The 23785-nt window shown below is 39.9% G+C and overlaps 1 protein-coding gene across 2 annotated transcripts in view; it reads right to left on the bottom strand.

Moving 5' to 3' along the window:
* fnbp1b (formin binding protein 1b) overlaps positions 1-23785 on the bottom strand; it is a 65105-nt gene that overhangs the window by 5016 nt on the left and 36304 nt on the right. The window contains exons 8-13 of one of the 2 annotated variants that reach the window (XM_084746693.1): positions 21720-21866; positions 17884-18075; positions 15111-15299; positions 9330-9422; positions 5608-5622; positions 3537-3572 (exon numbers count right to left, since the gene is read on the bottom strand). In XM_084746693.1, the coding sequence (XP_084602819.1) occupies positions 3537-3572; positions 5608-5622; positions 9330-9422; positions 15111-15299; positions 17884-18075; positions 21720-21866 (672 nt within the window). The remainder of the gene's footprint in view (positions 1-3536; positions 3573-5607; positions 5623-9329; positions 9423-15110; positions 15300-17883; positions 18076-21719; positions 21867-23785) is intronic. The other variant, XM_084746692.1, reaches the window with a different exon arrangement.

Raw genomic sequence — 23785 nt, 5'->3', positions numbered from 1 at the left:
TTCTAATTTACCTGAAGGAGATACTGCAGCTGCTCTCTAACACACACTCACTGAGAGTTGGGATGATTGTCTGTATATAGACTCGAGGCCTTTCACCTATTCAGTCGCCATGCCTAATCTAGTGCTCCCTGTGATACCATCGGAAATGTAATAAACTATAACATCCTATTATTGCTCATATAGTGTTTCAGTGTGAGCTGGCTAATGGCTCTAAAGCTGTCTGACTCTTCTCTAACAGGACTGCGTGTTCTTAAAAGTGAGTGAGAGTTTTTCTGGCCGGCCAAGGGTCATATTTCCTGACGAGAAGGTTTCCAGTCTGCAACACTGAACTGATGAGTCATACTTCTCGGCAGTCTGTCAAACTTTCTGAAAAACAAAATGTATCAGCAGTTTGAAGCCGGCTGTATGGAGGCCCAAAGAGTTCAAAATTAAATGCATAATTATACATCTGTTCACATCCACGGGCAATTTTGAGTCACCAGCTAACCTGCATGACTTTGGACTGTGCAGTCGGTACAAACCAGTGCTAACCACTGCGTCGTCCCAAATACATACTTCTGATATAAATAAGGCAGACGCTATTTGCACCCGCGCTGAAATAACCAGTGTGACTATTTACACCCGGGTGTGTATATCCTAGAATGGCAGAGACGAACACTCAGATGTCTTTAGCCAGTAGTGCTATTTGCACCCAGGGTGTAAATAGCCAATGTGGCCACAGGACTAGAAGGTCCTGGTCCTGTGCTTAACCCATTTACCTGATGTAGCCTCTTGTTAGCACTAAATTCGGCGCTACTTACAGCTGAACTAAGGTGGTTGGGTGCAAACAGCTATTCTCACCCGGGTGCAAACAGACACTAACATCAATGAATAAAGTAAAATCTATTTTATTTATTTGTTTATGTTGTTTATATTATGTTTCATGGTCATCGTCTTAGTTTCGTGTGTTAGCATGCCAACATTTGCTGACACAACAAACAGCTGAGGCTGTACGGTCATTAGTTTTGCAGGTAGTTGGTCAAAAACGTGCAAAAAGTGCTTAACAAATAAAATCTTTGACCTGATGTTGGCACTATGTGAAAAGTCAGTGGGATTCATCCTCTGGGGACCATAAACATCTGTACACAATTTCATGGAAATCAATCAGTTGTTTATCGACCGGCTTTGCACATTAAACATTGTTATTAGAGAAATAATAACAATGAAATAAGCATGATAATGAGTTCCACATTATAATGTCGTACATTTAGACTTCATCAAGTATTTATGTTGGGGAAAGAGGTGTCCTTTATTAGGAATTAATGGACGACGTGGAGACCAACATGTCATGGTATAAGTGGGATAATGCCCTTGCAAGTGTGCATAATCAGGAATTAATGGCCTCTGCATTGCCTTCATTAAATTCCTGATTATGCCAACTGCAAGGGTATTATCTCACTTATACCATGGTCGCTTGTCAAAGAAAAAAAAATTAATACCATTAATTTACATTTTCATGTGTTTTCAAATCAATTTCTTAACTCTGTTCTCCTGGTAATGCTTGAGAGTTTATCTAATATCTGGAATGATCATTACCGTCCGACATGGTTCTTATGCAACGTAAATGTTGTTCGCTACTCTGGGAAACAGATGAACCTTGGCTACGACGTGGCAAAAGCAGATATTTCCAGTCCGCTCACTTCATACAGTAGAAGCCTTTAGCTCAACTGTAAGTCAGAAAGCTAACGTTATGCTAGCAAGATTCAGAGTCAATAACATTAATTTGACAGTATGTTTAATATCAAGACTGGCTAGCTCTCAAATCAACATCAGTGTTTTCATGACCAAATGAAGCCTGAAGTAGCACGCAGATTAGCTAACGGTATGTAACATGATTGTTTTTTGTGAAGTTTGTTGTAAGTTCAGAGGAGTAGTGGGCGTCTTGCCGTTTGTGTATTACAGTCGCCATCCTGTTGTTTGTTAACGTGATGCAATAAATTGTAAACAGAGGCTTTGAGTGCATCCCTGTTGCTATGGTTACTGATTTTAGATATAGGCTGATACTTTGCAGCCAGCATATTAATTTAGAACGATGAAGAGACAGCTGCACAGGAATGACTTTGTCAGCGTCACCTGTCAAGAATTAATGTACACCCTGCAGCCAATCAGAACTGAGTATTCATCCAGACCATGGTATAAATAAATCTTATTGATCTTTTTAGTATTGAACTCTCTGGGGCTCCATAGAGTCTGTCACTGAGTTTTGGAGTGGGGAAAAAGAGAAAATTGTGTTATTGCCCTGTTGCTTCAGTAAGAAAATGCATGGACTGAGTAGGTGAAGGCCTGACGGGATCTCATTGAGATGGGTCACAGCAGCACCACAGGATATAAAACTGCAGGAGCTACAGACTTCACTGCACATGAGCCACGTCAAAAACACAGCAGCTAGGTTACCGTGGCAACCTTACCCTTTCTCCCTGTATCAGCACGCAACACTTACCGGGCATGCAACATAACAAAGATTTGTCAATCGTCATGCAGAGACATGCTTCTTTCTGATTGATCAGTTACAGCACAGGAGTCATGTATTAGTGTTTACATTCTCTATGTACCCCAAGACAAAAGAAAACACTATAATCTACGTAAAATGTAAACTAAAACTATGGGCAGACTAATAATTTGTTGTTTGTAGTATGATAAATTGATTGTTCTGTATTGATTTATAGATTATAGGTGTAGATTTAAAAAAAACAAAATCATGACAAGGCCTCATCTACGTTTGACATTTTGGGAAACGCACCTAATTGCTTTCTTGCAGAGAGACACTCTCATGACTGAACGCTAAATATGAAGCTAGCTGGTAGTCGGATTAGCTTAGCATAAAGACTGAACGCAGGGGAAACAGGTAACCTGGACTGAAATTGGTATGAAACAACCAGAAAAAATAATCAATTAAAATAAGTTTGCAAGCTGAATTATATTATATATTTGACATCATGTCACAGGCCAGAGGAAGAGGGAGAGGGGGCCATTTCTGGTACTCGCGCCAGCAGTTTGAGACCCCTGATATAAAGCTTAGCATACATTTACACTCAGAATTTAGCCATTTGAATAAAGTGGTAGAAAGTAACAGGATATAACATGTTAATAACTGAGATTTAAAGGTTTTAACAGGCTAGCTGTCCCCTGTTTTCAGTCTTAATGCTAAGCTAAGCTAAGTATCTGCTTATTTTAGGTTAAGAGGGGGATGTCAACCTTCTCATTTGAGTCCCAACAAGAAAAGGAATAAGTTCGTATCCCAAAATGTTGAAATAATCCTTTAACATTCTGTGGAGGCCTGCAGTCATACATTACTCTTACAGTAAGTTAGCTTTACAGAACACCATTCTATAAACATGATAAAAATCTGCATGCAGTGTGAGGACATGAGTGAGAAACTGCTACGTACTGTATGATCAGATTAGTATTTGTTACAAGGACATACAATTTGTCGAGACAAGAGGGACTACGAGACAGACTACGAGACGATATACAGAACATAGAGTAAATCTGATCACCTCAATGAGATTCCGGACGTGGGAATTGAGTGTGATCTGCACCATAGAGACCACACAGACACAGTTTTGGGGAGAGACATGACGAGAACACAACCACGACATGAACACACACACAAACAACAAAATAACACACAAATGAGACAACGACATGAGTCTGAGGTCCATCGTTGTGTCACGCAGCAAAAATGACAAACCCCAATTCCCTAAAAAGTTGTGACACTGTGTAAAACATTATTAAACACAGAATACAATGATTTGGCAGTACTTTTCAACTTTTATTCAACTGAACACAGTACAAAGACAAAATATTGAATGTTCAAACTGTTAAGCTTTATTGTTTTTTTTGTAAATATACACTCATTCTGAGCTTGGTGTCTGTTAAGTATTTCAAAAAAGTTGGGACAGGAGCAACAAAAGACTAGGAAAGTTGTTGAATGCTCAGAAAAAACCTGCTTGGAACATTTGACAGGTAAACTTTTTGACTGGTAACAGGCGACAGTATCATGATTGGGTATTAAAGGGGAATCCTCCAAAAGTTCAGTCTTTGACAAGCAAAAACAAGTTAAATCCAGCAGTTTATGAATGTTTCTCAACACGTAATAAAGGCTACAATCCCACTGCAAGCTTTAGTGCTCAATTCTGATTCTGATTCTTTTGTTTGGCCATTCACACTATTTTTAACATGTGGCCAAAATCAGATTCCAGTATGAGCAACAAAAAAAACCCCAACACATTACAAAGACTTCCTACACAACACACTGCTGTACAAAAGTAACTATGGAGGCCAGTGAAGTCAGTGTTTATGGCTAAATTTATAAGTTGATGTGCAGTGGAAGCCAGAAAATTCATCAAAGAAAGAGAGCAAAATTTTTAATTATGGCTTTTTGTGTAGCAAAGGCTGCTACTTCTGTATAGAGGAGTGTGTGGATGCAGAATCAGAGCCAGGACAGCTGGGACCGTGACGCGAATGGCTTCACAGACACAGATTTCTTTAAAGTTCATGATGTCAAAGCCTACTTTGCCTACATCTGTCAGTACCTTTCCAGAGGAAACTCATGGCAGGACACTTCAGGGATTAAAAGCCATATGAATTTCAATATGCCTGCAGGAGATCAGACCTGTATCTGATTAAGGGCCACTCATGAAAGTGTCCCAAATCAGAATTGAAAAGATCTGATTCCGTGTGACTTGTGCTGTAAACACTGTCCTGAAAAAATCAGCAAAAAATATCTGATTTGGGACACTTGCGCTTCTAATGTGAGAATCCAGAGACAAGCCGAAAGGCAACACTGCATATAAATCCCACATTATTGTATAAAGGACATTTCATGAGCTCGGGAACACTTCAGAAAACCGTTGCCCGTAAACACTGTGATAGAATGGGGGTGGGTGTGTTAGTGCCCATGGCATCATGGGTAACTGTCACATCTTTGAAAGCCCCATTAATGCTGAAAAGCACAAGGGTTTGGAGCAACATATGCTGCCATCCAGACGTCTTTTTCAGAGGCGTTGCTGCTTATTCCTGCAAATCGATGCCAAGACACATCCTGCAGGTGTTACAACAGCATGGCTTCATAGTAAAAGAGCCTCCCATTCAAAATGTGACTGTTGAGCACCTGAAGTCATATATCAAGCTTGTCCTCAGTTCCCAAATAGTGTTATTAAAAGAAAAGTTGATGTATTGCAATAATAAACATGATCCTGTCCCCATTTTTTTGGAACATGTTGCAGGCATCATATTCAGAATGAGCAAATATTTACAAAAAGCAATGAAGTTAATCAGTTTGAGTATTAAATATCTTGTCTTTGTACTGTATTCAACAGAAAATAGGTCAAAAAGTTTTTGCAAATCATTGCGTTTTGTTTTCAATCATGTTATACACACATCCCAACTTTTTTTGGAATTGGGGTTTGTAAATTATAAACTCAAATCCAAACAAATTAATAAAAACAATGCACAACAAAAACATAACGGCGTACAGATCGTTATTAACAATGAGTTACTGGGAGGACGTGACATGCGTGCTATGGTCATGCCGCTATGGTCGTGCGGTTATACGGTCATGCTTACCAGCTTGAGAGAAAGCTTCATGGGGGGGGAGAGGAGAGAAAAATGGCGAGGAGCAGGAGAGAAAGAGACAAAAAGTCAACATCAGGAGAATATTACGGCCATTTGTTTCATTTTCCTTCAAACACAAATTGTCTACATATATTTTATGATAACGCTTTGCTTTGCCAAACTTCACCATTTAAGGGAAAGAGGGTATACCGCTTAACGGCTGCAGGATTTGGATTTATATGTCATAAAAAAAAGCTCTTTCAGCAATAGTTTCAGCCACTCTTTTCCAATGTGGTGAAGTTTAGCGTCTCTAATATGATGGATTAATGAAAAAATGAGAAACAAGTTGGCAAAAGGCCAACCCACTGCACAAGCATGAGGTAAAAAGAATGAGAAACAAAACACTGAGGGAGGACAGATGAAAATAAATGTAAGGAAAGAAGTAGAGGGAGAGTGGCTGCGACAGGGATGGATGTACCCTTTACTTCTTTGATCCCTCTCTGCTGCCATTACAATGGCACGCAAGTGACAGCAGAGGGCGCCAAAAGCATGTGTCACATTAGCAGAGATCCATACGTTGACATGGAGGCAGATACTGTACACAAGACAAGCTGGAGAGACGCTTCAAACACTAAACTATCAAGAAAAATCTATCCAGGTCTATATAAATATATATCTCAAATGACAGTCTGAAGAAATGTACAAAACAAATAAGAGTAATCATGAACTAAAAGGCAAATAGAGTGAAAAGAACAAAAGAAAATGGTTGTGAAAGTGTTTTCACGGCTTATTTAGATCATTTGTTGAATGGTTTCAAATGGTTGGATTATGTTTTGAATACAACGAACAGAGTAGAGAGCAGAGTTAACAACCATTGGCCGGTAGAGCCGGAGCAGATGACTTGTAATCCTGTTAGAGGCTCACAGGCTGGTGCACTGAGGAGCTCGACTCACTTTAAACCACTAATCGAGTCATCCACCTGAAATGGCCTCTTACTATAACGGTCTTCACTATGACGCCTTGTGATCCTTTCTCTCTCTCTCAACTCCCCACCACTATATTTCCTCTGTGTAAAGCTTCACTATAGAGCACAAAAAACAATACATTCATGCCAGTCAGGGTGTTTTTTTTGTAGAAGTATGGCTAATAAAATGCTTTACAAGCTCCATGTTATGATCTGGTTTGAGCAGATCCTGCAAGACTCCGTTTATATTTTAATTAGAGTGGGTATAAGAGAATTACAGACTTTTAAAATCAAGTCTTGGCTAAAATCTGAGTGAAATTTTGGTCTTCAGTAAAAGTTTGGACTTCAAGAAAGAGTACTTGAGTAAAGGCTGTTTATCAGATTTCTTACAACTTCAAAATGCTCTTAAATGTGAGACAGCTCCAGTGTAGTGATAGACAGATTAATCAGTCGGCTGTTTAAAGGCAGTCTTGTCAGTGAGGCTGTTGTGGAGCGATGTTAGTGCCTCCACTGGAGCACGACTTGGGATGTTGGTGAAAAGTCAGTTTCGAGCCCTGGGCTTTAACTCTCATGCAGGCTGCTGTAAACATTTGCCTAAATTTACTCATCTCCTTTTAAACATGTTCCTCCCATCCTAAATGACAGCCAGTGTGTTATGTTATAATGTATAGAATAATGCAGTTATAATGCATAATGCTGTCTTCCTTTAATACCAGGCACATTCTAAAAAAACAGCATAATCCAGTGTTTTTCTCTCAACACGATGCTAGAAGAAGATAGCTGAAGAAGATAGCTATGTATATAGTACTAATATGCATGGAATAATGGAACTATTCATAATTTATATTTGTTTTGATATCAGCATTATACGTTGGCTATAAGCCACCCTGCTCTCTAAGTACTGTCATCACCATCAGCCATTGAAAACCACAATTAGACGTCCCTGAAGTTGTTTCAGAGCAGATCTTAGATGACTGCAGTACAGAGAAAGATGTGGGTTACACTTTCTCAGACTTTCACTTGCATTTGATAGGATGTTACACCACTTGTTATTCCTTGGTTTTAGCATTTATGAGGTATGCAAACAGAAAAAATAAGGCTGGCATTGATTTTCTTTGTAAATACTGTCCATGCATCCACACAGTTTGCACTTGTCAGTGTTGTTTATTCCCAGTTCATGATTTCTCTGATGCACCTCATCTGCCAACAGCAGAATCTCTTTACTTCTCCAGTTTGGCTTTCTTTCTGTCTCCCTTTCTGACGATTTCCAATTATTTAATGCTGATTTATAAATCATAAATATATGACATTGTCGTTACTACAAGTCAGCTGAACAATAAAAATCACAGGCATATCTTTTTTGCAGGATAACATCACCAAATAAGTACTTTTGTTTCTTTAAAGAATAGGGCAGATGTGGTCTCTCATTGGCTTTTCCTGCTCTGAGCATACACGTGATAAATCATGCAATCACTTGACAGTTGCACTTCGCTTTAAGTAGGAGTAAGTTGCATGATAAATGTGTTTCTTTCTTCACTCTTCAGTGAAGTTGAAGTTGGCTTTCTTAAAGGGATATGTTAGATTATTTGAAGTGACGTTGTATGAGGTACTTATCCATCGTCTGCCTGCAGTAGGGAAAAGTGCTGCAGCGGACAGGGTCAGCACGCTCAGCTCGCTCAACCAACCTCCATTCGTGAAATCAGTAATTTTGCCTCGCAGAGCATGAGAGCGGCTGGCTTGATCTGTCTGTTTTTTTGTGTTATTGTGCGACCTGGGTGAATTCAAACTAACCTTTTAAGACACCAAAGTCAAACAAAAACACACAACCAACTAACAGATGAAGACAACGGTAGACCAGTAACTCACGTGTTCTGCAAGGTAAAATGACTGATTTTGCCTATGGAGTTTGGTTGATTTGGAGAGAGCGATGCTGGCTTAAATATTGTCAGTTTCCTGTCTGAAAAGGCTGCTAAGGTGAAAGTGAAGTGGTGAAAATATAGCGTCTGTCCACTGACTATGGATAACTACCTCATACAACCTCACTTCAAACAATCCGAACTGTCCCTTTAGGTGCTATAAGTTTGATAATTGGTAGATCTACCTGAACTGTTTCCAACCACCCAGACAGACACAGATATACAGGTATATTGCAGCCCTTACAGACAAATAACATCACTGCAGTATGGCACACCAGCACAAAGAAAGCCCTGGAAGGGGTGAATTCTGGGTACTGTAGGCTGAAGCCAGCCCCAAAGTGTTACCAACACCTTGCCCAATATTACATCCAGGAGAGACAGAGATTTTAGTAGCCAGCACGGGGGCGATTGCTGGTTGGGATGGAGAGCATCCCGACACCCATAATCCCCCACACTTGCCTCAGGTGCTTGTAACACTTTGTGAATTGACCCCTTGGTAGAAGCTCAGCGGGGGGGGGGGGAAGCCCTGAATCGGCTGCGAGCGACAAAAAACCTCAAGCTGATAACATGTGATGTGGGATGAAGTCATCATCTTCTCCGATCATTCGTCCCGGTTCTACACGCGCCAGAGCCATGTGATCAATAAGGAGCCAGACACAGACACTAGCCTCCTTTGTGAGAGGAAATTTGGCCTCATTATCTGTGACGAACAATTTCCTCTCACACAAAAAATATTATTATTGAGGCTACTGTACGTGCTGTACATGGCTTTTACTCATCAGACACACATTCAGCGCTCATTCACTCCACGTTGGTACACCGCTGCCGCTCACGCCCGTCACACACACACTTACAACGTATTGCCTTGCTTCGAAAGCATATGTGGGTCGACCCAGAGTCCTCTTCATAAGCTCTTTGTGACAAATGAGCGAGCGCGGGGATTGCTGCTGTGGTGGTTGTCAGAATAGAGAATACAGCTTCGTCAATCAGAAAACAGCACTGACGTCTTAAAGCTCTAATACTGTATATATGCGGCCTTAATTCGACTCCCAAAACACATACGCTTTCTCTGAACACGCACACACATACACAGTTACAGTGGATGGATCAGACAGCTAATATGCAGCACACAAAGGCTCTCCTGCAGGGGAAGACATCCCTCAACTGCGCAGGGAGACACAAACACCCCACCTCCTCCGGTACAGCTACTCTAATCCCTAATGTGAGCCCTAATGTTCTCCTCACGGGAGGCGCAGGAAGAATACAACTGTATTTTCTTGATTTAAGCGGGTTTTATATCTTTTTATCTTTCATATCTCAGCTTTTGCCTTGTTAAATCTTTAAACAGGGTTTCTGCAGGATTAAGTTAAGAAGGTAAATTTATGACTTTTTAACACCTGGCAGAAAGTAACTGAATAACTGTTTCACAATGATACCATACTTGGTGATATGGTCCTAAAATAATTTATTATTATACTATAATTTTTCAGTACTCCTCAGCATCATAAAATAATGACTCTTAAGACCCTGTGTCCAAATAGCATGTTTTTTCTGGCAGATACCTGCTGGCAGAAGGCTGGGATGAAGCGTCTACATACAGTGAGAGAAATAAAACGCTGTGTGTGGATTTGACATTATGATTTAAATTAGCTATTATGCTAACTACTAACTAACTGCTCAGCTAACAGTAAGTTTAAAAATGCGTAGGGTGATAAAAGCACAGCACTCGGCAGCAGCAGCATTCAGTGTCTGTCCAATCTGACCTCGCAAACTGGCTTTTCTGACTCTGTTATGATTTATACTGACAGACAGGGCCACAATAAGTTTCTACTCTATTTTCTTGGTTACCATGGTGATGAGTCCGCATCTCCATTGGTTGCCAGAAAAAAAGCAGAAAACAACTTTTCTTTAGTCAGCAATATGCTACCTTAGACGCTCTGTCTTCATTGGGAACAAGTGAAAAAAAGACGCTGGCCCTCAGAAAAAAATTCTATATGGACACAGGGCCTTGCTGCTAAATTAACAGGACATGGACCCAGATTAGTGGTGCAAAATGGATTGATTAACCAATTAAAAAATGAGTCAGTTAATCTAATTTAAGGTATACTATGCAGGATTTTCCTAAAACATGTTTAAACTCATATAAAAATAATCCCTCTCAATAATTATTTATGACCTATTACAAGGTGTGGTGTCTTGCTGCCTTCAAATGGAGTTTGTGAACGTGTAGTTACGACATGGGATGAGGACGGAGTTCATGTGGACTTTCCTCATGAACATGGTAAACAAAACACCATTTGATCTGCATGATCTGCATCTGCACAGACCCTGCCCTCTGCCAATATTTTCTTAATTTCTCATTATCTTGTCGTCTTTACTGACCCAAAAGGGTCCCTGACAAATCCTGCATGTTATGCCTTTACTTTTTTGTTTTTGCTAAAATCTACCCTTTCCTAGTATATCACAATGATCTTCTGTGCTGTTTTAACTACTGAAATTCCACAAAAAAAAAAAAGAAAGACTGAACCTTCGCTCACAATCAAATGTCACACCAATTTCACTTTTAATTTGCAGCGTGTAACGTCTTATGACAGCCTGCAATTGGATGCAAAAACATTTTGTAACCAACATAAATACCTATAGCAGGCACAGACGAACATCCAATGTAATTAAAAATAAGAGTAAACTGATTTAAAAACTTTCCAAGACCTGCAGATACCCTGTTAAAAATAAACCTGTGCTGGTGATTAATGATTAAGTGTTGCTAGTTAGCCTGATCGGACCAGATGGATGCAGCCTTGTTTGTGAACGAGCTGAGGAATCGCCCTGACGCTGGACCAGCAGCTGTTCAGAGGCATTAGCAAATGTGTCAGAGAGACAGTGGGGCTGGTGTCCCTAAAAGACTTGTTGTTTTTTTTCACTGGATTAATCATGCACCTTCTGTTTCCCTTCAGTCACCTATCAGATATGGTTGATTTGATGAACTGAAATGAACCCTAAATCAAACAACATCTATATACATGAGAAACATAAATAGGTTACTGCTATGAGACATGAAGAGGTGCACAAATTAATTTAATGTGCTGTCATGACATATGGAGAGGAGTAAAGTTTAAGGCCTTATTGGTTTAATTTAAATCCATTTTTTTCTTCTCTGATACAGTTTCTAACTTCTCATACTTTATTATTGTGCTGTGAAATGCTACAGCAAGGTCAAACTTCAATCTTTTTAATCTGTGTGCGCTCAAAAACAAAGCATCTGATTTTTAACCCTGCGCATTTTTTATCACTCTTCTCGAGAGCTGTTTCAGCACTTCCGCTTTCAGAATCGTGCACTTCCTGCTGGATCTTTGCAATGCTACAAAAAAATACACACTTCCCCCTTTCTTTTTCAGCTGACCTTCAATCATTTCCTCTACAATGTGCTCACACACTGCAGCGCTGCACCGTATTGTTCTGTCGCCTTTTCAGACGTCACGTTAGCACCAATTCATACTAATGTTTTTTCTTTGAGTAGCTGCTGCCCTTTCAAAATATGAGCATAAACAAAAGCTATATATATATTTATGGCGTCCGGAAGGAACACGTGAGTTGCCGCCCATTCCTGAGGTCAGGGAGAACTGGAGGGTGGGAGAGCATGACGGGAAGGCGTGCTGTGACCTGCCCCGGCCCAGTGACTCCATGACAACACTGGACTCCTACAGCGGGAACTGGCGATGACACCCAGTGAGACCCTGAGCTGGTGCTGATAAAACCAGACCTCCAGGAAGACTTCTAAAATTACTCCACTGGACTTCAACACGGAGCGACTCAGTCAGCCTGCTGCCATATACACAACCCATTAACTGAGCTCATATTCTGAGGTTTAAAGGAATAGGGCAGATTTTTGAAGTGGGTTTGTATGAGATACTTACCCATGTTCAGTGTATTTTAGCCACCTAAAAAAATCAACATGAGTGCCAGATGGTTTGCTAGACAGAACCATCAGGGAACCTGTCCTTTGACTGTCCTAGTCCAGATTTTTTTTCACCCAATAACAATGGCACTGCAACCAGTAAAGTGTTAACAAATACAAGTGGGACCAACCTAGGAATAGTTGAAATAGCAGAGTCCCTGAGTGGCTGTTGACAAATGAGCCACAATCTGATTGGACTAAACCGCAGCTGTTTCACTGCAGTAACAACAGACTGCTTTCTTGCAGGGAAAGGGGAAGTATTTCCTTCTCTATGTTAAATAAAAACACATGAACGACTAATCTACAATGATGCACAGTGCCGGCTAGTGTTCTTGATAGTCAACTAGTCAACTAGTTGACGAGTTTGTGCTCATTATCATCATACTCTGCCGTGAGGGAAAGATTTTTTTGAAACTTTTTTTCTCACGAAAATAACTCACAAACCACAGTGGGCCTATATAGACTATGACCTCTTGTTGGGCTATTTCTTGCAGTTATTTAAGTAAAATTTATAGAATAACTAATATAATTTATGGTGCTGTCAGACAGACCTTTAATACAGGTGCAGGCTCCTTTGTGTGTGTGCTTTTTGACCATAGTGAAAATGTTTTCGAAAGGTTAAACAGCAGCCAATATAGATTGAAGCAGAATATTTAGTTAGCTAAAAACTTGCTGTGAATTTAGAATTTATTACATCTATCTTTTATCAATACATTTTGACTTTTGGACTAATCCTGACAGGCACTACTCGCTTAAAAATACATGTAAAGTTTGCACATGTAGTTTTTCAGCAGACCTTATTTACAGCAAGACGGTGCTAGCAAAGCGTTTTTGTGTTTTTAGGGTATTTTATGGTTGTTTTTGTGGTAAGTATTCAGTTTGGGGAATCCCACAATCTCTAGAAAGCAATAACGTTAGCTGAAGTTGGCTGCTGACTCAACACGGGCTGCTGCTGGTTGTGACTAAACGTCGGACTACTTGCTGGAGGAAACACTATCCTGTCCTGCAATCACATACAAACTAACACATTGAGGCAGGAATTGATCAGCGACTCCTGTGATTTGCAAGGTAAAATTACTGTTTTTGCCAAAGGAGTCTGGTGGTTTTGGAGAGATCTGTGTTTGGCTCATGTAATGGCAGTGTTTTTTTGTTTTGTTTTTTGGTCAAAAAAGGCTCTCTAGCAGTGACAATGTTGTACATATAACATACACTTAAAGTTGAATTTTTTAGATGGCTAATGTACATTCTGCTGCAGATCCTCTTCACAGCAACACCAGTACTCCTGCTGCTTCTCCAAACTGGGAGCAGACCAACCACCATCTACTGTAGGCAATATAATATACTGACTATGGATAAGTACCTCATACACCCACAATTCCAAAAAAGTCCAAACTATCCCTTTAACTTTCTTCTTTATGTTCTTTTCCTTATGCAAAAACCAAAACCAAAACAATCCGCCTCCAGCATAGACTACAGAGAAGTGCGCAGGGAGCAACTGCAGTCTCCATGCTGCCAAGACTGCTCAGGCGTCTCGCTAATTTCTGTCAAAGAGGGGGAAGGTGGGTGAGAGGGACTGTCATTGTGAGTGAGCACAGAGTTAATATGGAGAATGAAGGGGACAAGATAAAGAGACCGGTGGTGGTGAGTCACACAAGTACCATGGATTCAGAGTTATGCGCTACATAAGCATGCTAGAGAAGCAAAAAAAAAAGGCTGAGCACTGTATGAGTGCAGGTAAGAGGTCTGTTGTACTGCTGGTTTTCACTGATTCTAACACTTTAGTCATTCTGAGAACAGTCCTAAAGAGAAACGTGAGAATTAAACCTCTAATGTAGAGATGCACGATATTATTGTCATGTCATCAATATCAAAATGCGGATATGTCTGCTGATATGATGATGTTTTAATTATGCATACGTGGCACAAATGTGTGTGCAGTTTGAAGGTGTTTTGAAGATTTACTCAGCGTAGGTCATGTGAGGAGGACCTGGATCACAGGCTTTCAACACTACAAATTTAACTGTCCATCTTAAGCGCCATCATTCTGATCACTGTGACAAATTAGTGAAGAAGAAAGACGTGAATGTACACATTTTGAAAAGCATTATATTTTATTTTGAAAAGCATCGTATTTTATTTTAAAAATCATTAGGTTTTATTTTCAAAAGTATTGCTTTTATTTTGAAAAGCATCGTATTTCATGTTGAAAAGAATTATATTTTGTGTTTAGAAGCACTGTGTTTTATTTTGAAAAGCTTTGTATTTAACGTCTGTGTCTGCTAGTGGGCCATCACAATAAGAGTAGGCAGAAAAATATGTTAATTCCTCAGCTAAACAGATTTGATGTTCATTAGATGGGAAAAAAAAGTTGGTAATTGGGTAAAATGAGTTTTAAAATATCTGCATATTGAATATCGTGCATCCCTACTATAATGAGCCAATGAGAACGCTGTTTTCTAACTGAGGTCACATTGCCTACATAGAGGTGCATTCAGTTACGGTTAACAGAGGTAATGTTCAATCACCTGCTCTATGACGGGACTATGTAGGCATTATGACCTTTGAAAGCATGGTTACAAAGACCTCTTCAACCCATACAGCGCAGCAGGTACACAGCTCAGATACAGGTCCAGAGACAAACACACACGTGCACGAAAGCTCGCTGGACACACACACTTACCCCTCGCCTCAGGCTCCGGAGGCAGTGCATTTTGGGTTTGGAGGTCATGAAGTCGTTGAGGCGGTGGGAGAGGGGCTCCTTGTGCTGCTTGGGAGACTGGGGGTCGTTGGGAACAGCAGAGGGTGAGGGCGGGGATGAGGCTGGGGGGGCAGGTGGGGGCTGGTGGGGGGACGTTAACAGGGACATAAGCTACCAGTAAGAGAGGGAGCCGTGACGGAGAGGAGGAGGAGGAGGAGGAGGAAGAGGAGGAAAAACATGGAAGTAGAAGAAGAAGAAGAAGAAGGGGGCGAGAAGAATCCAACGAAAAAAGGAGGAAAAAGGAGGAGGGAACACAAAACGAAATAAATAAGCCTCCTACAAATATTAAAAAATAAACACACAACAGAAAACCCAAACAGAACATAAAAGACAACCGAAGGAACGTCAAACCTAGTGTATCAGTTGTTATGTTGTGGGAAACAAAAAGTCGAACATATAAAACATAAAAATAACAGTTAAAAAGAAGAAGAAAAGAACCAGAGTGAGTAGGAAAGCGTAAAAACATGTTAAAGCAAGCGGCTGCAACAAAGCAAACAGCAAAGAGTTTCAGTCAAAGCGCATGCAGGCTTCCATTTTGGAAAGAAACCCTTTTCCTTTTCTCTTTCCCGACCTCATCACATGCCAGCTAGGACGAGAGATTCACCACATCCCCGAGGACAGCAGCAGCTGAATTTGAGGTCATCATCAGAGAAATCTAAGTGCTTATCGCTGTCCTAAAACGTCCGACTGCATATTTCATCAACCGGTAGTTGAGGAGTTAAAGAGTGAAGCGGTGATGAGCTCTGAGACGCCACACGATGCGCATGCATGGCCAAGTGATCCAGAAAGCTTTCTCTCAGACACAAAGACACTGAAAAATCACTAAAAACCCTGATCCTGTGAGGAAATGATGGTGCTTTTTTTTAACCTGAATTATCAATGTAATGTTTTATTTTGGTTTGTGTTTCTGTTATGATTGTATGGAGGCCCATTTCTGCCAGCGAAAGAAAAAATATCCCCATGGTGAGTCATAATTATGAGATTAAAAGTTACAATTATGAGATTAAAGAGATTTATATCATAACTGACATCTCATAATTCTGGCTTCTGACTTTTTATCTTAAAATTATGACTTTATAACTCATAATTCTGACTTTTTAAATCAGAATTTAAACTTTTTTAAAATCTCAATTGACTTTTTAGCTCATAATTTTTTACTTTTTTCATCTCACAATAACACAAAGATTGTTTAGTTCATACTATGAGTTATAATTTAGAGTTCTTATTTCATATTTTTAATTTTATTGTAAAATCCCAACTGTATATCTCATAATTACAACTTTTTTAAAACTCAGAATTATGATTTGATTGTAATTTTGACTTTTTATCTCATAATTTCACCTTCTTTTCTTCATAATTTGGTCTTTTTTTATCTTTAATGAAATGAAATGAAATTTTATTTGATAATTTTATAATTTCATTTTTAATTGTATCTCATAAATCTTTTACTTCATAATTTTATTTTTTTTATGTCATAATTCTGATTTTCTTGACCAATAATCCCAACTGTATAACTCAATTTTGACTTTTTCTATCATAATTATGATATTATATTGCATAATTCTGACACCTTTATCTCATAATTTGGACTTTTCATCTCATAATTCTGACTTTTTCTCTTACAGTTTTCACTTTTTATCTCATTATTATGACTTTTTATTTTAACTTACTGACTTAATCATGACTTCTTATCTCATAAGATCAACTCTGTATCACTCAATTTTGACTTTTATCTCATAATTATGATTTTTAATCTCATAATTATGACTTACCATGTGGATATTTTTTCTTTTCCTGGCAGTATCGGACTTCCTAATAATTGCATGCTTGTGTGCGATTATGCATGAAATACCTCTCTGTATGATTCTCTCTCTGCGCTCCCAAATACTTTCTACAGAAAAGTAATCCAGAATACATCAAGCAAAGATCGAAACATACTGTTCGGAATAAGTGTTCCTTAGTTTTGGGAGTTTGCACACAGTGGATACAGTGAGTACTCTGGGGTTTTTCTTCTTGACACACTAGCTTCCAGCCCTTCTTTCTCTCCCACACACACGCAAACACACACACCCAGTTACTCACTCATGCTCTGGTCTAATTCAATACCACAGTGCCACCAGCCCAGAGGACAGGCAGAGATCAGTTTTGCTGTTCAGAGGCAGAAAACCGAAGGAGGCTACTCAAGGATGATCACCAGTCAGTGGAAAACACGCTGAAGGAGACTGTTATTATTACAGATTCAAGTTAATGTCTGCCAGTTGAGTCCGTCCAACGAGATGAAGGTAGAAATGCATTAGTGTGTGTTACAGAAGGGAGGCTCCAAAATCGGTGAGGGTGATTGCCGGGGGAGGGGGAAAACGGGTGGCGAATAATAACAACAAAAATGGCAATAGTAACATGAACCAGCAACAAATTTTCTTGAGCTTAAATAAAGTGAAAGAATCTACACAAAAATGAAAGTAAATACATAAACCAGTGCTAGAAATGTAACAAATACTACAAATGTGACACTGAACACATATATTTCTTGTAGCCACTGTTTTACTGTGCGAGACAGAACCAACATAACATGATACAACCTTTAACACCCCCCCCCCAGTCCTCCCCCCGCAGTGCAAGGTGACCTCCACGTGAGGAAAATCTGCACGTTCGAGTGTAAATGAGGCTCTGTGTGGAGTGTGCATTCATGTGTTACCTTGTTCTTGTTCTTAATGAAAGGCCACAGTTTGCCCTTGCTCTTGCCAACAGGCTTCTCCTTCCCCTCTCTGGAGTTGGACAGGCTGGTTTCAGACGCCGTCCTCTTCATGGCCTGGCCGTAGTCCTCGAACTCCACGTCGCCCGGGGGCTCGAACCCGGACTTGTAGGACTCCACCACCTGCTTCGAGTCCTAGCGGGGGAAGAGAGGTTGCAGCGATCAGTGACAGCTTCATTTTTAATTTAAAGTTCCAGACATGTTTTTAAGTATGCAAAAAGACTGCTATGTTTTGGATCAATTTGCTTGAGGAAGAGCCTAACTGTATGATACAAGGCTTTTGGCCACATTCAGACAGAATCAATTAGCCACATAACCGCTGTGAACTGATGAGAAAATAATGTTTTATTTCTCTGATTTACCAGCTTTCTTGCTACCAGCGCTCCCTCACCTTATTCAGTATATACCTTGTTTGCCCATGGATGCACGCTCTCTCACTCCACTCACTGACACTCCCTACGCTCACTTCCTTTTTTGTTTTGGCCGTTAAATCGATACCAGAAGTGCAACTGTAGCAGCTAACTCACTTTGGCTTTTTTGTGGCTGGATATAATTTGTAACACCTTAAAATACAAATGAGCACAGTCATTTCGTCTGGTCAAATTGGTGTAAACTACCACATTTTCAGAACACTGCACTGTATTAACAAGTCCGCTCTGTGCTGGAGGCTTTAGGTTTTATTTCCAAGTGGCTTTTGCATATTGGAAAGCCACTGGTTTTCATAATTTGTTATATAACAAATAAAGCTTGCTCGGGGTACGTTTAAATCTTAGACTTCAGGGAAGTGCGCAAACATCTCCCCCTTCAGCAGAGAAATGTGAAAACACTTCTTGTACATATACAAGTCAATACAGACATTTTAGGGGACATAAACATGAAAAACAGGTTTCTGAGAGGAGAGGATCTATAAAAATCAAAGGAAGAATCATAAAATAAAAAGCAATGACTAAAAGCTTCTCTGTTTATTTAAACTGTCCTGCTAATCAGCAGGTCTGGAGATAAGATGCAACACAATAGAGGCCTGGTGACTCTCTTGTTTACAATAGAGCAGTTTGAGTCTGATAACAGTTCATGAGTGCGTCATGAGAAGAAAAGAGGGAGAGAGGCTGTTTTTGGGGCACAGAAGAAAGAGGAAAAGACCTAAATCTGTCAGCCAGGAGTTATGACAGAAACACGGAGGTCGGGGACAGAGCCAGGCTCACCAGACACAGGAAGACGCGCATTAATCAAGCGCAGCGTGCATCGGCCTATCTGAACTGATAAGAGAGTGGAGGGTCTGGTTGGAGTTAGGATCACGGGTCAAAGATCTGCTGCCGCGCACTGAATGTATACATGAGAGAAGACTATGAGAGGAAGAGAGACAGAGAGAGGGAAGGAGCATGTGATCTGTTATTCCCCGTCGTTGTTTACTGCAGCAGCCAGTCACAGGCTGGAGTCATCTTCCTGGAGCTGAGCCATACACACTGCCAGACTAGACACACACACACACAACATAGTATATGATCCCTGGGGATAAACTTGCTTTCTGTCACACGGCAGGCAGCCAACATGTGACATCTCCATATATCACACTGCTCATTTTCTCCTAACGTAGGCGAATGCTGCCTTCCATTTCAACATCCAAATAATAAATAATAATAAGCAGAGATCATGGGACAGAACTTAAGCCAGCGTCTGCATGCTGGCTTCAAAGAAGTGTGTAAAGCGAAAATAGAAAAGTTCTCAGGAGCTTTATTCAACAGAAAATTGAGACTATAGTAAACATAGTGAGTCAACTTCCTCTTGTACAGGTTCAGGTATTTTTGGGGAAATTACCATCTGAGAAAAAGTTATCTGAGAAGCTTATAGCCACTCTCATATCCCTCATATCTACTCAATGCAAGGCTATAGCCAGTGCTTGTTTAGCTTAACTTAGCACAAAGACTGGAAACAGCAGGAAAAAGTGAGCCTCACTTATCAACGTGTTATATTTTGTTCGTTTAATTTGCTCAAAAACCAAAATGTAAAATGATGTTCTGTGTTTTACCAAGGGTTTTTTTTTTTGGCCATAACTTCCTGGAGTCACAGCTGGTTGCCTGGCAACTGATCCTGCCCAAGAAATACTATAATACATAATATTACCCTAAGTAAAATGACATTTTTTTTCTCACTTCTGCTTTTGAAAGGATTTAACAAATCCTAAACCTAACTGGAGCGCTTTGAAGGGTAACTTCATTATTTTTCAACATGAACTGTATTTTCCTATGTTTTTGTGCCTAAGTGACTAAGGGGAAAAACAACTTTTGAAACTGGTCCAATACTGAGCGAGAACGCTGCAGCCCTCAGCTGAGAAATGGGCTGCAAACTAATCCTGATAAGCAACTGTGCACCGACAAAGTATATCCACTAAAAGTGTTTGTTTTTTCCACTGACAGGCTCAGATTGTTATTCCAAGAGCCTGACGACATTATGGAAAGGATCCCTACAGAGACAGAGCTTTTTGTTTAACCAGAAACAACCAAGTTATCTCTGTGTTCACATCAAGTAGACTCCATTTACAGAAACAGTCATTTTATCATCATAAAACACATCTTTCCACTGGTCCAACAATCATCAACTCTTGTTTGATTGAAATAAATTGTTAATTCACCAAGGTAGATGTGAAAATATTGTGAGAGGAGCGAGAGGGAGGTCGGACATCAGAGAAGCCGTGAGGAGAAACAGCGTGTACATTCAGAATATTTTTCACAGCTAGCGTGTTGAATGAAGACTTTGTTTTGACCAAACAACCAGAGTTAATTATTTGATGTTTTCTTTTGGGTGTCTTTTACAATGGTAAAATTACTTTGACTTTGACCAGAGCAATTAAACAGCTGTTTCTGGTTAAATAAAAAGATCTTACTCTTTAAAAAAAAAAGTTTTATCTTTGGTGCAGTCCTTTCCATAATGTTGTCAAACACACACGATAACAATCTGAGCCTGTCAGCAGCAAAGACAAACACTTTCTGTCCCTTTTTGTCACTTAGACACAAAAATGTGGGAAAATGAGGTCCATGTTGAAAAACGCTTTCTGCTTGTAGAAAGCTCTTTATGCTAAGCTAACCCAAATCGGCTTCATAGTCAAAATGCAGACACAAAAGTGGTATTATCTTATCATATAGCTTGCCAGAAAGCAAGTGCATTACCCAAAATACCAAACTACTCCTTTAAATTGAATGGACTGCAGCCAGGCTCGACAGAGACAACTCTGCACCACTCTGAGGAGGGTGTGCATGAAGAGAGGACAGTCCTTTGGAAGAGGGCAGACAACCTATATACTGTGAGCAATGTGTCGAGTCATTCCCTCCACGATTCCAACCATTTTCCTCCGATTTCCAGCAACATATATGGCTGAAAATCAGGCTGTTGCAGCTATTAGCTCATTGACTGGAACATCCATGTGTTCATATGGAAGTTATCTGTCCTTTACTGTCGAGGAGAGTGTGTATTTTTAGGCGACACAAAGCCCTCGGAGGCGCTCAGGCGGGAATTATGTGCTCATATCTCACTGGTGTTCTTAGTGTAAAGGGGAGGTGGAAACATAAATTGAATCATTTTGTTCAGCTTTAACACGTTGTTCTTCACAGGTGGGCTGTTTTTATTTTCAGAAAGTACACTTGTTGTTTAAATGACAGCCTAATCGTTGGTGTGTGTGGGCTGTGACTGACACCCTGGCTGAGTGAGTAATATGTCCCATATGGTGCTGTATGTGTGTGTGTGTGTGTGTGTGTATGTGCACATATCTTATTCTGTATACTCACAGTCTTTGGCTCGATGGACTCGGCAGCTTTCGTCATGCCGTCTAAACATTTCCCCACGATGGGCAACACTTGGCGGTCCACGTCTGCGAACGTCTTCATGCACAACCCTAATCGCTCGATTCTTTTCTCCTCCATGTCTTGAAGTTTCTGCATAAAAATGGACACATATTTATACGTAAATTCGAGCTTTACCAGCTTGCGTTAGAGAATAAAGGTGAGTGGGCAGTAAAGTTATCAAATGTACAAATATTTCAATTTAAATTCAATTCTGTGTCTTAAATTGCACAGTATTTGTTACACATTTACACAGTAAATACTGTCCAGCAGCAGAGTCGGCCACAGCCTGCCAGTATGCAGCATGAGTCTCCGTCTAAAATAACAAAGTCTGAATTGTGGTCATATTTTGGCTTTAATAAAAGTGCTGAGGAAAAACTGATAGAAGATGATCATCCTGTCTGCAGAACATGCAGGAAATAGGTCACTACAAAGGTGTCACCTTTGTGACCATCGCCCACAAGACTTAATAGCAAATGCAAAGAATGGGGGGAAATATCGTGGTTTGTCTGTCTAATTTGCTAAAAGCTTGTCAATAATGTAAACTGAGGCTTTAGGTGTTTTCAGCTCTTATAAAAAAATACTACACTACATTGTTCTGCTCAGTTCTGCTGCTGTAACATCATGCATCATGTGTTTGCTACAGACTCTAGTCTGCCACTGCACACAGTGACACGTTATATAATTTAGACACCAAACCAACATATTTTGTTCATTTCAAAAGTGTTCCAACAGGAGAAAAACTACAGACTCCTGTCTATTGTGGGGCTCACTGCATTGCATTTGCCTTTATGTAAAGTGTGCATGTGGTCACTGCATACAGCCCGACTGAGACGCATCACAGAGGACAGACTGTGGCTATTTTATTATTTTAATCTTTATGGAAACAAACAGTGCTCAGTACTGCTTATTTGATTTGTGGTTTTCAATATTAATGTTGGTTAAATGATTTCAGTGCATGTATCATTACATTTTTTGAACATTTTAAGCACATTTTTATAATACCGTGATAATTCTGGTCACTATAATCATGATATGGAAATCTAGGGAGCAGAGCTTGTGTTGAAGATGATGGGCTGTGAGTTTGGAGTCAAGCTGTCTGGCAGGGCTGTCGTTTGATACAGAGCATCAAAGATCTGTCGTACCATCTGGGAAATCTCATACGCACTTTACATCTTTGTTAAATGCTTGACCGTACTTTCAGAAACGGCGTTAGAGTGAGGAGAGAAAACTCAAAGATCACAAACAAAATTTTTGTACATCAAACTCCCATCTGTCAAAATATAACGCACCAAATGGCTTGTACAAAATAACAACTGCACTCTTCAAAATGACGGCTTGTTACCCTCAGCGTGTCTCGCATGTTGAGAGTTTATTTTTAGCCATTGACCCAGAGGGGAAGTTGGGGGGGGCAGTGGGCTGCAAATTAACTGACTAATGATTGCATATGAATGCATTCATTCTGGCAGACTTTTCAATTAGTCTGCACTTTAACTGCACACAGGTTTGGAAGACGGAAATACAAAAGTGTATTTGGGTTGTGACCTAAATACAGGGATCATACAGTTTTCAAGAGTAAGATTCAGCCACTTTTCAAATACTTTCAAGGTACCAGACTCTGAAAACTATTATCATCACATCGCTAAATTGCTACTATAACTATTCTATGCAACCGCAAATTCCTTTATACCCAAAGAAATCAACATATATTGTTCATTTTACCGGTTGTTCATATTAACTTTGATTCTGTCTTCATCATGATTATTTGATTTTTGCTAACTTATCCACCTATGTGTGACAAATATGACGACAGGTTTGTTTCATTTCAATTATTAAAAGCTTTTCAGTTTCATCATGCATTTTTCAAGGAGAATATTCAAATGTAAGCATATTCCAAACCTTAAAAGCATGACAATTAAATGGATAGTTTGGATTATTTGATGCACTTGTCAAAAGTATTATCTATAGAAGGGACGCATCACAGCAGCTTAGTCATATACTGCTGTGGGAGG

The sequence above is a fragment of the Lutjanus erythropterus genome, chromosome 20 (genome assembly GCF_056507025.1).
Source record: "Lutjanus erythropterus isolate fLutEry1 chromosome 20, fLutEry1.hap2, whole genome shotgun sequence".
Classification (NCBI taxonomy): domain Eukaryota; kingdom Metazoa; phylum Chordata; class Actinopteri; order Lutjaniformes; family Lutjanidae; genus Lutjanus; species Lutjanus erythropterus.
Note: the sequence above shows the minus strand (reverse complement) of the source record. Positions and strands in the feature narration are given on the sequence as shown.